We start from the raw sequence: 18605 nt of genomic DNA on the forward strand, positions 1-18605 counted from the left end.
AATTTTATGTGCCTGATGTGTCAGAGTTATGCACGATGAACGAAGAATCTCAGCTGGCAGCCTGAGTGGCTGTAAGGGTTAGAACTCCCTCACACTTCCTGCTAAAAAACACTTCAAATTGACAAAATACCCAAATCAGAAAACAGACAAGCTCATAAAATAGTATCTAGAAATAAAAATAAAAGTTGTTCCAAATAATTTAAGGGAAGAGATGAAAGCATTCCAATATGTCTGTTGCGATATTATATAGATGCCTACGAATAAGTATTTCTGATGCAAAAGTGGCAAAAGATTAAATTCTTTACATTTTATAACTTAAAAATTAAATCCTGTAAAGTACATGCCCACTACTTGTTGTCACAGTGAATCTTTTTCCTCTTATTTTGTGAATGAGCTCAAACTGTCTTTATTATTCTCTAAATAAGGAGAATTGATCACAAATTGAGGTAATTCATTGAATACAATTAAATCCCACATAGGTGGGATCTTGTACTGTTTTCTAGGACATAGTTTCTGCAGAGCGGCAGGAGTTAATTAGAAATTCACTTGAGTTCTGGCGGAACTGTTGGCCCAAAGTAAGCCCACCCCCACTTCCCATTATCCATCTGCCCCTCACACCCCCAACCTAGCTTTACCGGTGTAACAAAAACGGAGAGCAATATTGTAGCTATCCAACTGTACAGTTTTGAGCCAGGTATCAGATCAAATGAGGAAAACGAAGACGGACATGAATCTGTTTGTAAGTAGACTTCTCAGAATGGGGCGGAGCAGGGAGTTTGTGGCCCACACAGCATATTTGCTACATCACGAATACGAGTTTATTTTCCCTTTTTTTCATCTGCTCTTGATTCAAAACAATTTTAATAAAGAAATACTCAGAAATGAAAATTTAAGCTACGTATCCTTTATGTCATCATAAAAAATATAACAAGAACATGTTGAAAACATACTTTTCATCAGAATGGGTCTTTGAATTTTAATTTGAAATAAACAAAATAAAATGTAATGAGTGATTTCATCCTTGACTCCTCCCTGTTGCTTTGATACTTTATATGATTTTTCCTTTAGGACTAAAACATTTAGATAATTTGCTTTCCAATAAATCATACCTGAATCATCACCATGAAATATTCTCATCAGGGTAAAAGGGGTCTGAAATAATCAACCAAACACTGCTGAGTTTGGAAGTTTTTCATTTTTCAAGTTACAGATAAAAAAAAAAACATAAGTAGCCAAGGGATGAACTTTTCTTAACAATTTAATACTCAATATTATTTCTTAATCCAACATTTAGCTCCATAAAATCCCACTTTAGGACAATAAAATTGTCCTTTAGGTGAATCCAGGTAAAGAGTGCAAGAGCATGAATGTAAACAACACTTTTGTCTTTGCCCCAATTTGTCATAAGATGAACTCAAATATCTGAAACATTTTCTACAAACACAAAATAATCATTTTTCTCAAATATTGTTCACATATCTGTTTAAAACTGTGATTGTAAGCACTTTTGAAGGAATAATCTCACATCACAGGTGTGCCATATAAAAATGCTAAGTAGTCAGCATGATTATTGCACAGGTGTGCCATCTCAAGATGTCAAGTAGTCAGTATTATCATGATCCAGTGCTTTGGGTTTGTCATGTTCTGTTTTCCCCGTTATTCTCACAATGTTCAGGTTAATCATCCACAGCTGTTTTCATTTAGTTAATCAACCTCTGTGTATTTAAGTGTCTGGTTTTCAGTTCTCATTGTCAGGTCATCTACTCTGCTCTATCATTGGTTTGTTTTCTCCTGGTTTTGTCAGTTTGAGTTTATTAAGTACATCTTTGAGTTTCTGCCACCATGTCTTGTCTCCCTGACAAGTATTAATATTGCACAGGTGTGCCATGTAAAAAAGCTGAGGGGTCTGCATTATTATTGAACCGGTGTGTGATATCAAGACGGTGATTAGTCAGCTTGATAATAGCACAGGTGTGCCATGCCAAGATGCTGAGTGGTCAGCATTATCGTTGCGTATGTGTGCCATGTATAAAAGTTGAGTAGTCGGCATTATTATTGCACAGATGTACCATTTTTAGATGGTGAGTAGTCAGTATGATTATTGCACAGGTGTGCCATATTAGGTTGCTGAGTGGTCAGCATGATTATTGCACAGGTGTGCCATTTTTAGATGGTGAGTAGTCAGCATGATTATTGCACAGGTGTGCCATTTTTAGATGGTGAGTAGTCAGTATGATTTTTGCACAGATGTGCCATATTAGGTTGCTCAGTGGTCAGCATGATTATTGCACAGGTGTGCCATTTTTAGATGGTGAGTAGTCAGTAAGATTATTGCACAGGTGTGCCATATTAAGTTGCTGAGTGGTCAGCATGATTATTGCACAGGTATGCCATTTTAGATGGTGAGTGGTCAGCATGATTATTGCACAGGTGTGCCATTTTTAGATGGTGAGTAGTCAGTATGTTTATTGTACAGGAGTGCCATATTAAGATGCTGAGTGGTCAGCATTATTATTGTATAAGTATGCCATATATAAAAGCTGAGTAGTCAGCATTAGTTTTGCATAGGAGTGCCATGTCAATATGCTGAGAATCTAGCAGGATTATTGCACAGGTGTGCTTTAGACTGGCCACAATAAAAGGCCACTTGGAAACATGTTGTTTTGTTGAATTGGGGGGAGTCTGAAGACTCAGGACAGAGGTTAGTATCTGGTGTGACCATCATTTGCCTCATGCAGTAAACCACATCTTCTTGGCATACAGTTGATACTGTTTTTGATTGTAGCCAATGGTGGTGGGGGGATTATGGTTTGGGCAGGTGTATGTTTAGGACGAACAACACAGGAGCAATTTTTTGATGGGATTTTGAATGCACAGAGATACAGTGACGAGGCCTATTATTAAGAATAGAATTACAAAGAAAAAAACTGTATTGATCCCACAAAGGAAAGAAGTGAAGCATTAGAAGTTAACATAGAAAACAAAAATAAAATAACTGAAACAGAAGTGACAGGAAAGCTTAAAATTTGTTGACAAAAAGTAAATAAACCAGGAAACAACTTTCCTTTGCTAGATTCAAATGTTACTGGAGATTTATTGTTGTAATTACAAAAACTTTTAGGTTTGTTTGTTTGTTCATCCATTAAAATGATTGATGGAACCTTTGATGGCAGGATGGGGCATGGACCCTCACTAACTTGAGCCCCCACGTGTCTTTACCGGGGAGCTGGCGCTGCTCCTCTTGCTCTGTGCCGACAGCTTGATCATTTTATCCTTCAGGTCCTTCAGGCTGTCAAGTTGACTGAAAGCCCCGTCGGGTGGTCTAGTTCCTCCTTCCTGCTCCAGGTTTTTCTGTGCAGAAGAAGCCAGATGTTTCTGCGACTGGGAATGAACCTGCGTCTGCAGTCTAGAGTAGGTGTGGAGGAAGGAGGTCCTGGGTTTGGGGTAGGGGGTGTGGCTCTGTGGTTGGGCAACTCTTCCTCTGGTCTGAGCTGCTGGAGGCTGTTGCATGGAGAGGCTGTGCTGACTCAGCCTCCGACTGCCTGATCCAACGGGATCTCTCCCGGGTCCTGGAGAAGGGGATCTGGATTGTGCTCGGCGAGGAGATCTGTCTGTGATTTGGACACTGGTTTCTGTCTGGTTCAAACTTTTGGACGAACGAGCTCCTAAAAGCTGGGAGGCAGTGAGGGGTGGAGTCCTTCGTTGTTGGGAGGACGGGGAGGGTCCTCTGTTCGGCTGCTGAGGCCTCTGAGCTTTCGGGGGAGAATGCCAAAGCTACACAACAAAAGAACATATCAGATGAGTTTTTTCCAGTGTAAAATTCAATTTAAACATACGTAATTATAATAATGACCATAAAAAGAGTGGATGTGTTTACAACAACCTTTTTGACAACATTACTTTAACGTTTTATCCTTTTCCAACTATTTCTACTTTAAATCTCTGCACTAGACAACCTGTAAAAAGTAATTTTTTTTGCATCTAGAAGCCAGGTGAGCACACTGCCATCTTAACTTTTGTGTTAAACATGGTATTCCATTTATCTTTTTTTGGTCATACTACACAGCTTGGGGCAGAAAATGAAAACTGGAGGTATATTGATGGTACTGCAGAGAAGAAATGTTCAATTTTGCCATTTGTGGAGTAAATGCAAGACATCTAAGGGAACTAATAGATTATTAAAGCTCCACTCCGATCATCTAAGTGGAACCTTATGGATTAAGCTAACAGTAATAAATTGAATTGTGTAACTCCTTTTTAAAGACCCACTGCAATGATCTTTTGATCTGTTGAAAAAGTGTCCCCAGTGGTCTCCTGATTATGACTACGCTATATTTAGCCAAAAATAATCCAAAAAAAAAACAAACAAAAAAAACAGTTGTTGTCTGGGAAATAGTTTCTACAGAGCCGCAGGAAATTCACCTGAGTAGTGGGTGGGACCATTGATGTGGAGTAAGCCCCCCCATCAACTATCTGTTCATGTGCTCTCCATCTAGCTTAGAGCACCTCATATTCCCAATCTGACATTTGTCAATGCAACAAAAATGATGATCAATATCTGAGCCATCCAGCCACACAGTTTTGTGCCAGACAGACAGCTCAGACGAGAAAACTACAACATACATGTATCTAGAATTTATTATCAATTAGAGTGGAGCAAAGCATGGCATTTTTAGCCCGCTCATTATAGTGGGAGAATTTAGATTCGGCCTATAATTGAATTGTAAATGATCAGAAAGATGCATCCCATAATGTTCTGTCCCAATGGGGAAAGACAAAGAAGAAGAGCAGCAAGAGAGACAATAGGAACATATTTTTTGAGGAAGACTGTTTTGGCACTAAGGAGTGAACAACAATTTGATTGGAATTTTTCACATAATTTGCAGCAGGCAAGAGTGGAGCTGAAAATCAACAGTTTTCTCAAGTGCTTTCTAAAAGAATATAATTGTTATAAATAGGACATAAAGTCTTAAAGTAGGAGGAGTCAAGAGCAGGACTTAAAGATAGAAAAACAACAAAAACAAGGAAAAGGTATTGGTTGTTTTTATGGTATTTAAAAACAAAAAAGCTTTAACTCACAGAGCATACAAAAATCTGAATTATCTGTGCAGAGGGATCGTCTTTGCTCCCAACTGCACTTGATTTTGTTTGATCTTTTTTCATTAATTGCAGGTACAAAGAAGTAGAGCATGACCAAAGGAAATGAAGAAATATTTCAAGTAATATCCTTGCCGAAATGGTCTGAAATCAATACTGGTTTGTTAAAGATACAAAAAAAGTTAGCTAAGTTTAAACTTCAGCTGTAGAAGGGCATGACGTCCTCTAAAAACTAAAACTAGAACATCTGCTCCCCTGATTTTCTTACCTTCTGCCGATCAGCTTCTGTGGACGGCTGAGTCCCTGCTCTCTCTGTGCTGCTGGTTCTTAATCCTTTCCCCCTCGCTGGGGAGGCTTTCCTTGGTCTCCTGCCCTCTGTGGAAATCATCTCAAGTTTCAGATCAACTGTCGGTAACTTCTTAAGCGCTGATTCCTGTCTGATTGGTTCCCCTTCAACCCTGTCTCCACCAATCAGACTATCAGATACAGTTTGGCTTGGTAGATGAGTTTCTGTGGGAGCTTTGAATTCAGAGTCTTTGACTGTTAGTTCAGACAGATCGGATTGGATCGTTTGTTTAGGCTCCTCACTGTCTGGTTTCATCTCTTTAACATCCGTCTTCACTTCTTTGACTGTGTCCTTTCTTTCATTTATTTGTCCTTTGCTCAGGTTATCAGTGTTTGATGGAGATAAACAAAGACCATGACTAAGGAATGAAGGAGAGGAGATGTTGGACGTAGCATCCGACACACCGGTAGAGTCCTTTCTCTCGTGAACGTCAGGAATGCTTTGGTCTACAGGGTCGTGCAATGGAGAGCTAGTGCATTCGTAATACTCTTCAGAGGTGGCAGAGTGGGTAGAATCCCTTCTGGTTGAGACATGTTCGTTGTTTTCTTCAGGGGTGAAGGACCGTAGGGGTAAAGCATTGGGGGTTCGTACAACTGTTGTGACAAACTGGAACTCTTCTTCATGCAAGTCTGGTTGATGAGCATCGGAAAACTGGACAGATTGTCTAGGATTATGTGTGTTTTCTTGTGTTTGGCAAGTGTTAGCCTTTGCATCTTTTGCCCTGCGGTCATTAGAGTATGCAGATGCTGACCGTACTCCCTCCTGTAGCCCCAATGTGTCTGTCACAAACTTTTGTGTTCTTTCAAAATGACTATTTTTAGAAGTAGTTGGGCTGCTTTTCATTCCTGCTTTTAGGATGTCAACATCTTGTGACTCACAATTGTCCTTTGAAGTCCAAACACTACATGATACTCTATGAAGTTCGTGGGATTTTGCTAAATAAGGATGACACTCTGTCACATCGTCTGCAGATTTGCAGCTTTTCAGGTTTACTTCTGATGTCTTGGCGTCTGTATACATGAGCGTTAAAGTCTTTGTCCCTGTTCTTGTTTTAGAGTCGTTTGGAATAGATTCTTGACTTCTGGCTATGTTTTCTGCACCAGTAACCAAACAATCTGATTGTGTTGGAAGTTTAGTTAAGTACTGATCATTTTGGGGGTTGTTTGTCCTCTTACTGTCTACTGATTTGTCTGAAATGTTATTCAGTTGTTCCAGGACAATTTCTGTTGTCTTTATCTGAGATTTTTGCTGCCTTTTTTCTACAGCAGACTCATTGTGAAGGGTTTGAAGGTCTAAACTAGACCCTGGCTTTCTGACATAGATCTCCGTCTGGCCATTGTTGATGGTGTCTTTGATAATCAACTCAACACTGTGGCGATTTGGGATGGAAGGATTTGATGCTAAAAATGAAGGCGTAGAAGGGGAAAATGTAGAAGCTGGAGTATTTTGCTTTATACTGGTGATATTAGAGAGTGAAGAGGTGGAGGTGGTTGAAGAAACATTAGTGTGAAGACTAGAAGCTGGGCTTGAGTGCAGAGTTGTAATGGCCACAGAGCTATTTTTGGAAACAGAGGTGGAGGTCTTTGGCTGTATGTTAGAAGCAGAGGATGTGAAAATGGGATTTTCAACATTGGTAGTCTGAGGGTTAGGAGTTATTTCAGATGAGACTTCGAGCTGCATGTTAACAGCTTGTACCTGTGACTGCAAAGCACTTTCCAAAGTGTCCTTCGCTGCGTTTGAGTCAGGCAGTGGAGACCGTTGCCCACTGTTTGACACCACAGTGGGTGCTGTGCACAAAGCAGCACTTTGTGCATTTAGGTTTGTTAAAGATTTGTCTTCTTCCTTCATGTCTACATCTGAAATTGAGGTGGAATTCAGTTTATTTGCCAAAATAGGATGTGCTTTGTGTAAAGGTCTCTCCCTGTTAGGCATCAATGATTCTTTGTTGGATTGTTGGATTGTGAGAACACTGACATACTGTTTTTTAGGGCCTAAATTTGTGTTTGAAAGAACTTTATTTTCAGTTTTGGAAGTCTCACTTTGACCTTTGTCATGCTCAAACACATTGTCTCTACTTTTAAGTCCACCTGGATCATTGTGCGGTTCTGCTTGGGCCTTGTCCACCACCAGCTCCTCATGTTTGTGTGCTTGCTCTTCTGCTATATTTATCTTGTCTTGTTTACAGCTAAGCTGTCTGGCGATCGGGGTCTCAGCTAAGTTCTCCTCAGGTTTGCTGAGTGGACTACTAAACCTAATTGCTTGACTGGTTTCAAACATCTCTGAGCGCTGTAAATGGACTTGTAGGGGTTTGTTGGTATCACGAATATTAATAAACCCTATTATATCACTTGTTGGGTCTGGCTCTGGCCAGATGGGCAAGTACGATATTAAACTGGCCTTCTCCAAATGTATTAGTCCAGGGTGAAGTGCAGGAGGATCTGGTGTGGCCTTCTCCTTTTGCCTCTTCTTCTTGTTGTTTTCTGAGATCTCTGCCACTTTAGGACTATCGTCGCCAGCAGAAGCAGTGACGCTGGGGTTTGTCAAAGCAACCAGGGCATATTTAGGGTTGTGCATCTTTCTGAGAACTGCGGCAGAAGGGGTTACCACAGGGGCGAGGTAGGGCCGGAGGTCTGGTTCAGGTTCCGGCTCTGTGGCCACTTGTCGGAGGTCAACAGAACTGGAGTTTACGTACAGACAGCGAAAGAGTTTGTCGAAGCCTTCCACTGCCTGACCCGTAATCATAGTGATGAGATTTCTGTCCAGCCGGGAAGACATCCAGGTGAAACTGAACAGAAGAAGTTAAAATGCAGTTAAACAATCTGAAAAGTTTAATTCACCTTAAGTGATAAAGTTTGAAGGATCTGATTAATTAGAAAAAATATGAATCGCATTTAGAGTATCGATATATCGCGGTTCCTCTTTAATGTGTTTACTGTTTCTAGGACTTTTTTTGAAGTCAAATCTAGCATTGACTGCAGACTATTGTCTACATTGCCCGTAGACCATTGTCAATCAAGCTCTTCCGTGCAGTGTCTCCTGTACAGCTCCATCATTGGAAAAAAGGCCAAAAGAACATTAGTGGGTCTTTAAATATTTTTCAGTTTAAGTTCATTCATGAACAAAGCACACTAACCTGTATGATCCCGACACTGCTTTGTCCCCATCGATGAACATGAATCTGTGCCCCATTCGCCCTCTGACCTTCTTGCAGTGGCGACTGAAGAACTCCGCACCCTGGGAGCAGCGCACCCGTAGATTCTGAGTCACACAAACAGAATCACATGAGGACAGAGTTCTATCTAAACCCTTTAACACCCAACAAATTCCTACATGCTGAGTTTTTCCTAAAAAACTGTGTGCAGGAAAACTGACATTACTACCTTTTTTTCAACTTGGTGAAAACATTTTTAAAATGTTATCTCCAATTTAAACACATGCTGGTTTCATGAACCCTCCATATGTAATCCCTTCAGGGCATCCAGTTTTGACTGTTTATGCCAAGTCTGTCACAGAGACCAGGTTGTAAAGCGAGATCCAGTCAAAACTTTAATAGCTTGTCTTAAAGTAGCAGAATGTTACTGGTTTAGCTTGTTCTGCAGTAAAAACACTTATTCTTGTTTTCTTTTCTAGTCACACCCTTAACTTTCTCCTTCTCTTCATGCATTCCTATGATTATATAAAAAAATAATTTGAATTTTTCCAAACATCTTCAGCCACAATCTGTGGATAAAAACACTTGAGGTGTTTGCAGGTAGTATGAAGGCACAAAAAAGGAAAAGCTTGAATTAAAAAGGGTAAGATTACGTATTTTCCTACCAAGTTGCCAAATTGAAGTAATTCTTTTTTGGTCTTAGAAGCTGAAAGCGAGGAATCTGTCACTTTTTTGTTTTTTTATTGTGCTTACTAGGGTGCGACATTCTTTCTACTCTCACTCATATGTCAGCTCATCTGCTCCTCCTCTCATTCTATTCCCTCCACCCTCCCACTATTCCAGCTTGTCACTTTCAGCTTGCAAAAAAATTCAATCTGTCATACTTGCTATGCTTTTAGGCCCAACTGTTTTCTCCTGGAGTTGCTCAGTCAGAGCATCCCAAGAGATGTTTTTGTATTTGGAAACATCGCTTTAGCTGGTCCTTTCGTCAAACAGTTGCTCCCCAAACATCTTTTTTATGGTTGATAAAAAAAAAAGTCAGCAATAATAATAGCCTAAAAGTGATACGCTTTTCCATAGAAAGACGCCTACGCTTCTCTTAAACAGATCAACACAACAAGTATTTTTTCAGACTGTTTAGGAATTTTAGATTTTAAGAAGTTACATTAAAAGTCATTATTGCATTAGTTTTAGAGCTCATCTGTGAAGAAAATGAACAAAATGTCACGTTTAACAAACAGACACCACTGACTAGGGCTGAGAAAAACTTGTGATGTGCGATATTAGGGATACATATTGCGATTATTATATGACTAGTGATGCATTAACAAATAGCATAACAGAAAAAAACAAATATATAGTTTTAATTTCAATGCAACAGTTTTATTTAAATAAAAGTAATCAAAAATTAAACTGCAAGTTATCTCAATGTGAGACAAGTAAAAATGTATATATTGGGGAAACTCACCTAATAACATCTAGCAGTACTGGCCAAAACTAATATGGACAACAGCTGTAGATAGTGTGCGCTTGGGCTTTTTAAAAAACACAATGATTTCTCTGTCGACGCATGTGTGTAAACATTTATTGCAGTTTACGTCATCTTTTGCTATACCTGTTTTTCACTAGCTGATGTGGAGATGTCGATAATTTTTTTATTTATTGTGCAATAAACTATTGACTGTATATGAGAACTGAGATGAATAAGAAGTACCCACTGGACCCAGAAAGCCAAAATCCCAAACAGCTAAAATGAAAAATAAACAGCAATTACTTAGTCAGATCAACCATTCTTTCTCTAATATATTTTTTAATATGTTCATGCCAACAGTAATTTGCCATGACGTTTTTTTTTTTTTTTCTGTTATGGAAGTTACTCTAGTTATAAACTGACCAATCAGATGCCTCAATAAAAGCATGCGATTTTACGTCAAACGTTCAAATCGTTTGACAGAATTTTTGTGGCCCACCTACAAGTGGTAGGGGTTTGGACTTTCAACAAACTCAGTCCTGATTGGTGAGAGTGGTTGCAACAGAAATAATGACTCAGACTGACTCGGACCAATCACTGCATAGCAATATCATCTGGCTCCAACATGGCGGCGACCAGACTGACTTCATTTTGTTGGAGCCGGAAATAAGACATTTTCTATTGGTGAAGTCATACCTATACCTTGTCTAATAGAAACACACCAACTTGGAAAAAACTTCCATTTATCGTAAAAAGGTTGTTCCACTGCAATGGAAGCACTTTTTCAAACTAAATGAGTCATGTGACCCACAACCTGATGGGTACTGCACAGCGGGTGCCACAAAAGGTCCTACAGCGCAACATCAAAAGTTGAGCATGTCATATAGAGTTGTTGGATCCACAGCTCCTCTGTAGCCACTCACCATTTAATGACCTTAATGAGATGCCGACGTCTCCTTTGATAGATGTTGATGAGCAGATGATGAGAGTTTTGTGCAAATGTGTAATGGAAGCAGAGTTACTGGCAAACAAACCTTTACCAATGTTGTAATGTGTGTACATGCATGTACAAATGTAATTTTTTTTGCTTAAATCAACATCATTTTTATTTTTTAAGCTCCTTTAACTCCCAAGTTTTAGCTCCAGTGTTGACATTGTTTCGACTACCGTAACTCCTCAACTGTTGACACAATTAACGTAATTCTAGCAGATTCTGAGGCCATGCAAAGCCCATAAGAAACGCCACTTTTCTCTGCGTCAGAACCAGATGATTTAAGTCTATTGCGTAAAAGAGCTACGGTATGACTACGAGAATTTTTCATTTAGGTGTCACTGGTGACATCTCCGGGGTTAAAGGTTAAGAATACTTCTTGTTCAATGTCAGTTTTCCTGTTTCCACGCACATTAGCTTGTAAGTTTAGTGGGGGAGAATTGATTTACAACTCAGCAACCATTTAGGGACACATTCCGAAAAGGACAGACCGGAGATGCCATGCGATGACCAAAACCAACAAAAATGAACACCCGTTTTCCCAGAATTGGAGTCGTTTCATTGCTTTTTCACATTTTTGTCCAAAGCTATTAAAGACATTTCTGGACTTTGTGATGATCTGCTGTACACTACATCTGGGAGAAGAGCCCTCCAGTGCCCTCTGGGCAAAACCTAGGAGAAGTGTAGAGCTTGGAAAAACAAATGCAGCACAGTATGACACTAAAACAGAAGCTGCAGTCTATAAATGAGGCACACATTAAATCTAGACAGCAGCTTTAGCACTTCATGATGTTCCCTCTTGCAGGGACGGTGTCTTATATTATTGCACAGGACAATCTGGACATAATTCTATTCATTTAGAATGAGCAGGTGCATGCACAAGCTTGACAGATATTTTTAAACGTGCATAAGAACATTACCTTATATAAGAAGGAGCCACAAGCATCTGATTGCTGCGAAGCACAAACACAGCTGAGGGATCTGTGACACAGCCTGTAATCTCTTCACAGCGATTTGAGCTATCTAATGTCTGACTATTTAAAAAAGTGGGGCAACTTCAGGCGAATTGAGCGCCGTGCAGATGTTTTACTGCAAGCGGGAGCACACTCTGCAGGCAGAAGCAGAAAGACGGGATCGAGAGGAAAAGAACAGAACGCAAAAAGCTACTTCTTCTGACACAGGGAGGAATGTGCTGTCCTTCACTCTTTGAATCATCATGTCATGTGTAACACAAACATGTGTTTGTAAATCACAGACACTGTGGCGTTTTCTGCGCTTTTGCTCACAATCCCGACCCAGATGGTGCTCAAGCTGTTGCAAGTTTTGTGCATCACTTTCATTCTCAAGACATCAACTGAGATCCGTCAGGATCTTAAGATGTTTCCAATTTATGACCACACGACAGTATGAGATGAGGTTCAACTGCATCGTGTAGAAGGCCCTCGAGATTCATTCGGAGCAGATGTGAGAAGATGCACTGTGGCACGTTCCGTGAGAGATGCTCGCAGACATGACAGGGAGATTCTGCACATGCTTTACGTCTTGTTTTCTTTGCTGAAATCAGACTTTCTGTTCAGTCTTTTTCTGTTTTCAATCAACATACCAGATTTAAGTTTCCAAACATCTCCAGGTCTTCCTGTTTTAACTAAGCTGTACATTTTGTGGAACAAGGACCAAATTTGTCATGGATGTACCTTAGTGTCAGGAGTCAGTACTCTGGCCACCAGCGGGTGTCATCTCCAGAGTAATGACTGCACTACATCTCCCAGCAGCCCCAGCCCACAGTTCCTGGATGCTGTTCTGCTGCCTCCAATCTGACAATAACCCACCTGCTTCTTAAGCAGACCCTCATTCTGTGCGAAGTATTGTTTGTGCCATTCTGGTTTCATTCTGGACCTGATCTTCTGTCTCTGACCCTCTGATTGCCTGCCGCCTGCCCTGACCCTCGCCTGGACTCTGACAAGTCTAGTCTCTTCTCTGATGCCTCCATGCTCGTTGATGACTTTTGCCTCTCTGACTCGGATTTAGCTTTGTGGACTTTTAACTGTGCTTAGTTCCTGCCTGAACTAGTAAACCTGCTGCACGTGGAACCAGCTGTCTGCCCGTTTGTGACACCTTTGGATCCCCTCTTTCAGAAACGAAAGAAAAATCCAAAATGGTGGAGATTTGTAAATATGATGGCCATATGCTTATAAAAATATCTGAAATGAAGCAATTACGTATTGGAATACCCTCTGACTTTGCAAGCTCTCCCACTCAAGCCTTGTTTCCACTGAGCAGTCCACTACGGTATGGTCCGGAATTTTGAGCACTTCAATTGTAAAATGGACCCATTAAACAGTTCCAACCCATTCCTGTTGAAGGCCCCTCTGTTGTAGGTCCACTGAAAAATAGAACGGGACGGTTGGGGCGGAGTCATTGTAGCCACGCGCTGATTTACAGAAAGTGATGGCGACGTTAGAAAGCACCAATATAGCGCTAAGCTAGCATTTCTGTTTTCGTCTTTACGGCGGTGTTCTGAATCATTTTTCAAACATTAAATTCCTGTTTTACACGATGTTCCAGAAATAAAGCAAGAAAAAGACGAGCTGCTGGATGACCTCTATTGTTGTTGCTTTTCTAGTCGTTGCACTACAATGACGCAATAACAGGCAAACAGTTTACACCATGCATGCGCCGTGAAAACAAACAACTCAGAGTGAGGCTTAACTGAGTGGAAATGCTCACCAAAATTTAACTGGACCATAACATACCACTCCTTACTGGACCGCTCAGTGGAAACGAGGCTTTAGATATGAAGGGTTCTGAATTTTCCTCTCAAGTGCTTGTCCACTGTGAGAGACATAGTGTAAAACAAAACAATCTGGAAAACACATTGCATAATTTTTCTAAATGATTTATTTGCAGGGCCCGGGCGCCCCAGGGGAAACCCGCCCCATGCCACTTCTGTTGTTTGGTTTGTCACTTTTTTTGTGTGTGTGTGTTTCAGGGGCCCTGGTCAGATCCTGACTGTTTTTTTTTTCTCTGCGGGGTTTGCATGCACTCCTCGTGTATGTGAGTTGTGATTGTGTGGCCCTGGAACCGACTGGTGACCCGCTCAGGGTGTACCCCACCTTCCCCCAAAAGTAACTGCTCCAGGATTTTTTGTTTTTCTTCTCCATGAAAGTGAGCAATTTCTAAGATGTCCACAACCTCTCCAGTCGCTGGAACTTTTTTTAGACTAATCAACCAGATGTAGTATATAATTCTCAGGAATTGCAGCCTTGGCAATGATTGTTGAGCAGCTGAACACGAGAGAGGAGAAAAGTATTACAGTAAAGTTCAATAACAAGACACCTGACAATTTATTCTTTCTTTGGATTAGAATAAAAGACCCGCTGTTGACCGCAGGTTTTGTTGAGTTTATACTTTCAAACGTCTTACTTTGAGATGTCCGGCGTGCATGCCAGCCCTCTGGCACATGGACAGGAAATGAGGCAGCGCAGTACGCTCCAGCAGGATGTAAACAGACACCTTCCTTTTAAAGCCAGCGTCCAACAGATCTCTGAAGATGTCCACATCAGTGAAGATATCCATCACCACAGCTATGACCTACAAGAAGGAAACCGCCCCACTTGGATGATCTAATGGTTGTTCTATTATACATGCATGTTAATTAAAAAAATCAACATCTTTATGTATTATTTTCCTGTCTAACAGGTAAGTTATTGCTCAATTGAGGTTTTTCCTGGGACAAAAAAGCATGTTGTGCCTGTTTTTTAAAAAGGAAATTATCTAATAATTGTGCTATAAAGCCCTGTCTGAAGAAATACATACAATGATGGATGTAAATAGAGGATACTCAACTTAACCGTGCAATTATGGATCACTGTATGTGCTGGGGCAGTTAAACCTACAGTCATTTGAGTGCAACTGTATAATTTTCATATTGGTAGCTGATAAGGTGAGATGACAAGAGCAGTTCAAACACAGAGCATAGAACGTCTCATGGTGACATTCAAGGAGATATATGACTTTAAAAGGACTCATTTTTATTTATATAGTTCTAACAACCATATTTTTGTACCTTTTTCCTTATTATCATTTTATTAGGACATTCTGACAAGTTGTAGTTTCTCTTTTGAAGTTGGAGTTGGAAGGTTCTTATTTTCGAATGAGACATACAAGGAGATTAGGTCTAAAAGACTAAAGCTACATTCACACCGCTCACATGGTGCACGTTCAAACAGCCAATTCAATGAAAAGTCTATGTTGACTGATGTAAACGCACGTTTCGGGCTTCTGCGTTCTAAACTTTCTCTTTCACCTGTTTCTATGCAAGCTTCTACAACAATTTTTGTACTACAAAATGCGCGGCCACTGAACGTGTGGTGCAAGTTACCAGGTTGAGCTTAGACCGGTCATTAACTCGGATTTGGTAGTGATGTATGGATTTGGTTTATCTGGTGAAACTACCAGAAGTCATCTGCGCTTGTTCTTCCAAATAAAGATGAAAAAAGTCATCTTCTGACATGATCGTAACCCATATCCACCTTTTCAGAAATGCTAGCAGTGAACCCAAACATTTTTTTTATTTTGTTTGTTTGTTTTTTGCTAAAAACAAAACATAACAAAACAACTAATATTCTTAAGCATTTAGTCTCGTAATGTTTTTGTTTTATAAAATTGAAAATTGAATTGAATTGAAATTGAAATTTTAGTCTTTTAGAACAGAAAGAAGATTCTTGGTAAAAAAAAAAAAAAAAAAAGTATTGGGGATTTTTTTTGTGGGGCTATGGGCCCCCCTAGGCCCCCTTTGGAGGTGCCTCTGTACATATGAAGCATGAAACAATTTATCTAGGCACTTATTTGTTAATTTATTTGAGTATTTATTTATTTTAGTATTTTTTATTATTATTTATGAGTAAATGTGTTGTATTTTAAATACTTCCAGTACCTTCTGGGCCTGCGCAATCATTTTTCGGACGACCTCTTTGATGTGCGCCTGCCCTTCCAGCGGCGGCTGCGTGTACACAGACGTGCGTGTCACCCCGCGGTACGAGTCGCAGCTGGGCCAGCCCAGGTCCATCTGCGGGACGGAGGTGTCCGAAAGTTCTGGCCAGTAGTGCAGGGACAGCGGTACCGGCTCGTCCTCCACGCTCCCCTGGACCAGCTCCGAACCCGGGTCAAAGGGTTCCGCCTCCCCGATGAGAGCGGCCAGCTCCGGGTCCGAGAGGAAACCCCGTACCCCGCGCGAGTCCAGGTACTTGAAGAACGCCTCGCGGCCATTCTGAAGGAGAGCCTCGAGCGCGAGGCGTTGGTCCTCGCAGTATAAGAACTCCGGCTTGGACTCGCTCGTGCGCAGGTTCACGTGGTTATCATCCAGACACTGGATCTGGGAGAGAGCCATGACGAGCCTCAAAGGAACAGCAGATAACTCGTTTTAAATGTATAGCCTACTTCCCGCGTGCTCCATTTTAGAGTCAATTAGGTCCCAAATTTCTGTCATCTTCATCCACATATAGTCCAACTTCATCCCAATAAGGAACTGGTAGAAGAGCCGGAGCTGCACCGCCCGACAGGTGCGACTGTGACAGGTAAAGCACCCTCCCACACGAGACCGCGAGGCTCTTCAAGCTGGGGCCTATCTTAGGAAAATGAGTGATGTGGACTCCACCTTATTTTCTTTTTCTTCCGAACCACTTTTTTTTAATCATTAGCCGTCGGCTTCATGCCTAAAATAAGGTGAACCAACCTGTACTGCTCCACCTGTTGTGTGAAGATTTGCACTAAGGCTGCTTTAAGCTCACATGATGCCAAAGTAGACTTCCAACTGGAAAGTGAAAGTTATAAGGTATAAGTCAGAAACTTTTCATAAATTAAATAATTAAGCATGACAAAACATGGTTTAACAAACAATGAATAAAAAAAAGCTACTTGCAGCCAGAAAGAACACAAACAGAACAACGGATAATTGTAAAATGTAATAATTTAGTAATGCAATGCTTATTTTCTTATAAGGTTATTTCAGGTAAAATATGATCTTAAATAACTTTAATTTAATAGAACAATAAAAACAATAGACAGAACCTTGATAACCGTCTTATAGAGCCACTCCTTGGTTATCCTGGCTGTGTGCTTCAGGTCAGCCTATAGTCTCAGTAAAATGCGTACATATTCCACGATTTGGGAAATACCGTGTATAATATACGCCAAAACCGGTTTTTGCGTGCATATAATACGCGCGGTCCTAAACGTGTTAAATGTGTTTTCCACGTTTGACACGTCCCCTGGTGGAGGCGTGAGCATCACAGACAGCCCCACAAACGAACAATTTGCTTTTCTAACCCTAACCATAACCGTAATCCTAAACTTAACCAGGAACAACATCATTTAGAAAAGAGCCGGAGGATTTTTTACCACGTGATTAAAACGAAACCTAAAAAGCCGTGTATATTGTACGCCGGCGCCACCTATTCTCAATCATTGCGAATCATATGCACGCAAAAAGCGTGTTTGGCGTATGTTATACACGGTATTTCAGAGTGCAAAGTCGTGGAATATGTACGCATTTTACTGCGACCGTGTTGTTCAGGTCATGTTGGAAGATCCATCCACGATCCAAGTTCAATGCTCTGAGGGAAAAAGCTATACTCCCTAAAATCTCACAATACATGCCCCCAGTCATCCTCTCATTAATACAGTGCAGTCGTCCTGTCCCATGTGCATAAAACACCCCCATAGCATGATGCTACCACCCCCATGCTTCACAGTAGGAATGGTGTTCTTAGGATGGTACTCATCATTCTTCTTTCTCCAAAACACAGTGAGTAGATATAAGACCAAAAAAGTTCTGTTTTGGTCTAATCTGACCACATGACTTTCTCCCATGATCCTCTGTATCATCCAAATGGTCATTGGCATACGGGCTTGGATGTTAGCTGGTTGACGCAGGGGAACCTCCCGTACCATGCATGATTTAAAACCATGTCTTACCAAAGTAGCCATGGAAACGTTGGTCCCAGCTCTTTCAGGTTATTGACCAGCTCCTTTTGTGTAGATCTGGGCCAATTCCTCACCTTTCTTGGGATCATTGAGCCCCACTCTGACCGAGATTGACAGTCTTGTCTAGCTAATTCCATAATAATTGCTCCAACACTGGATCTTTTTTCACCAAGCCGTTTGACAATTTCCCAGCTCTCCGTTCCAGCCTTGTGGAGGTCTACGATTTAGTCTCTGGTCTCTTCGGACAACCTCTTTGCTCTTGGCCATGTTAGTAGTTGAAGTCCTATTGATTGTTTGGTGTGGACAGGAACCAAGAAAATCAGACAAGCTATCACCATGGACACATAGGACATCCCTCCTTATTTTTACTATAAAGTATATCCATAAGTCCTAAAAATCACTCAATGAATATTAATAAACAACTTTGTTTATTTGTCCTACTTTTATTGTGAAACTTTTAAATCCCAAAAACAAGTTAACATATGTTTTGCATATTTTAAAAATACTTTTTTTTAGGTCAAATTACTATTTATAGTTGGATTTTATCAAAGGTCTTTTTTTTTAA

At 40.6% G+C, this 18605-nt stretch overlaps 1 protein-coding gene across 1 annotated transcript; it reads right to left on the reverse strand.

The window, feature by feature from the left end:
* Window positions 1-953: 953 nt before the first annotated feature.
* LOC112146598 (protein FAM83G) lies at window positions 954-16565 on the reverse strand. The gene is made up of 5 exons (XM_024272497.2): window positions 15993-16565; window positions 14480-14647; window positions 8577-8701; window positions 5366-8228; window positions 954-3774 (listed from the first exon to the last, which is right to left on the reverse strand). The coding sequence occupies exons 1-5, from the start codon at window positions 16443-16445 to the stop codon at window positions 3193-3195; spliced, it is 4191 nt and encodes a 1396-aa protein (XP_024128265.1). The 5' UTR covers window positions 16446-16565; the 3' UTR covers window positions 954-3192.
* Window positions 16566-18605: the final 2040 nt, after the last annotated feature.

This window comes from Oryzias melastigma, linkage group LG8, assembly GCF_002922805.2.
Source record: "Oryzias melastigma strain HK-1 linkage group LG8, ASM292280v2, whole genome shotgun sequence".
Lineage (NCBI taxonomy): Eukaryota > Metazoa > Chordata > Actinopteri > Beloniformes > Adrianichthyidae > Oryzias > Oryzias melastigma.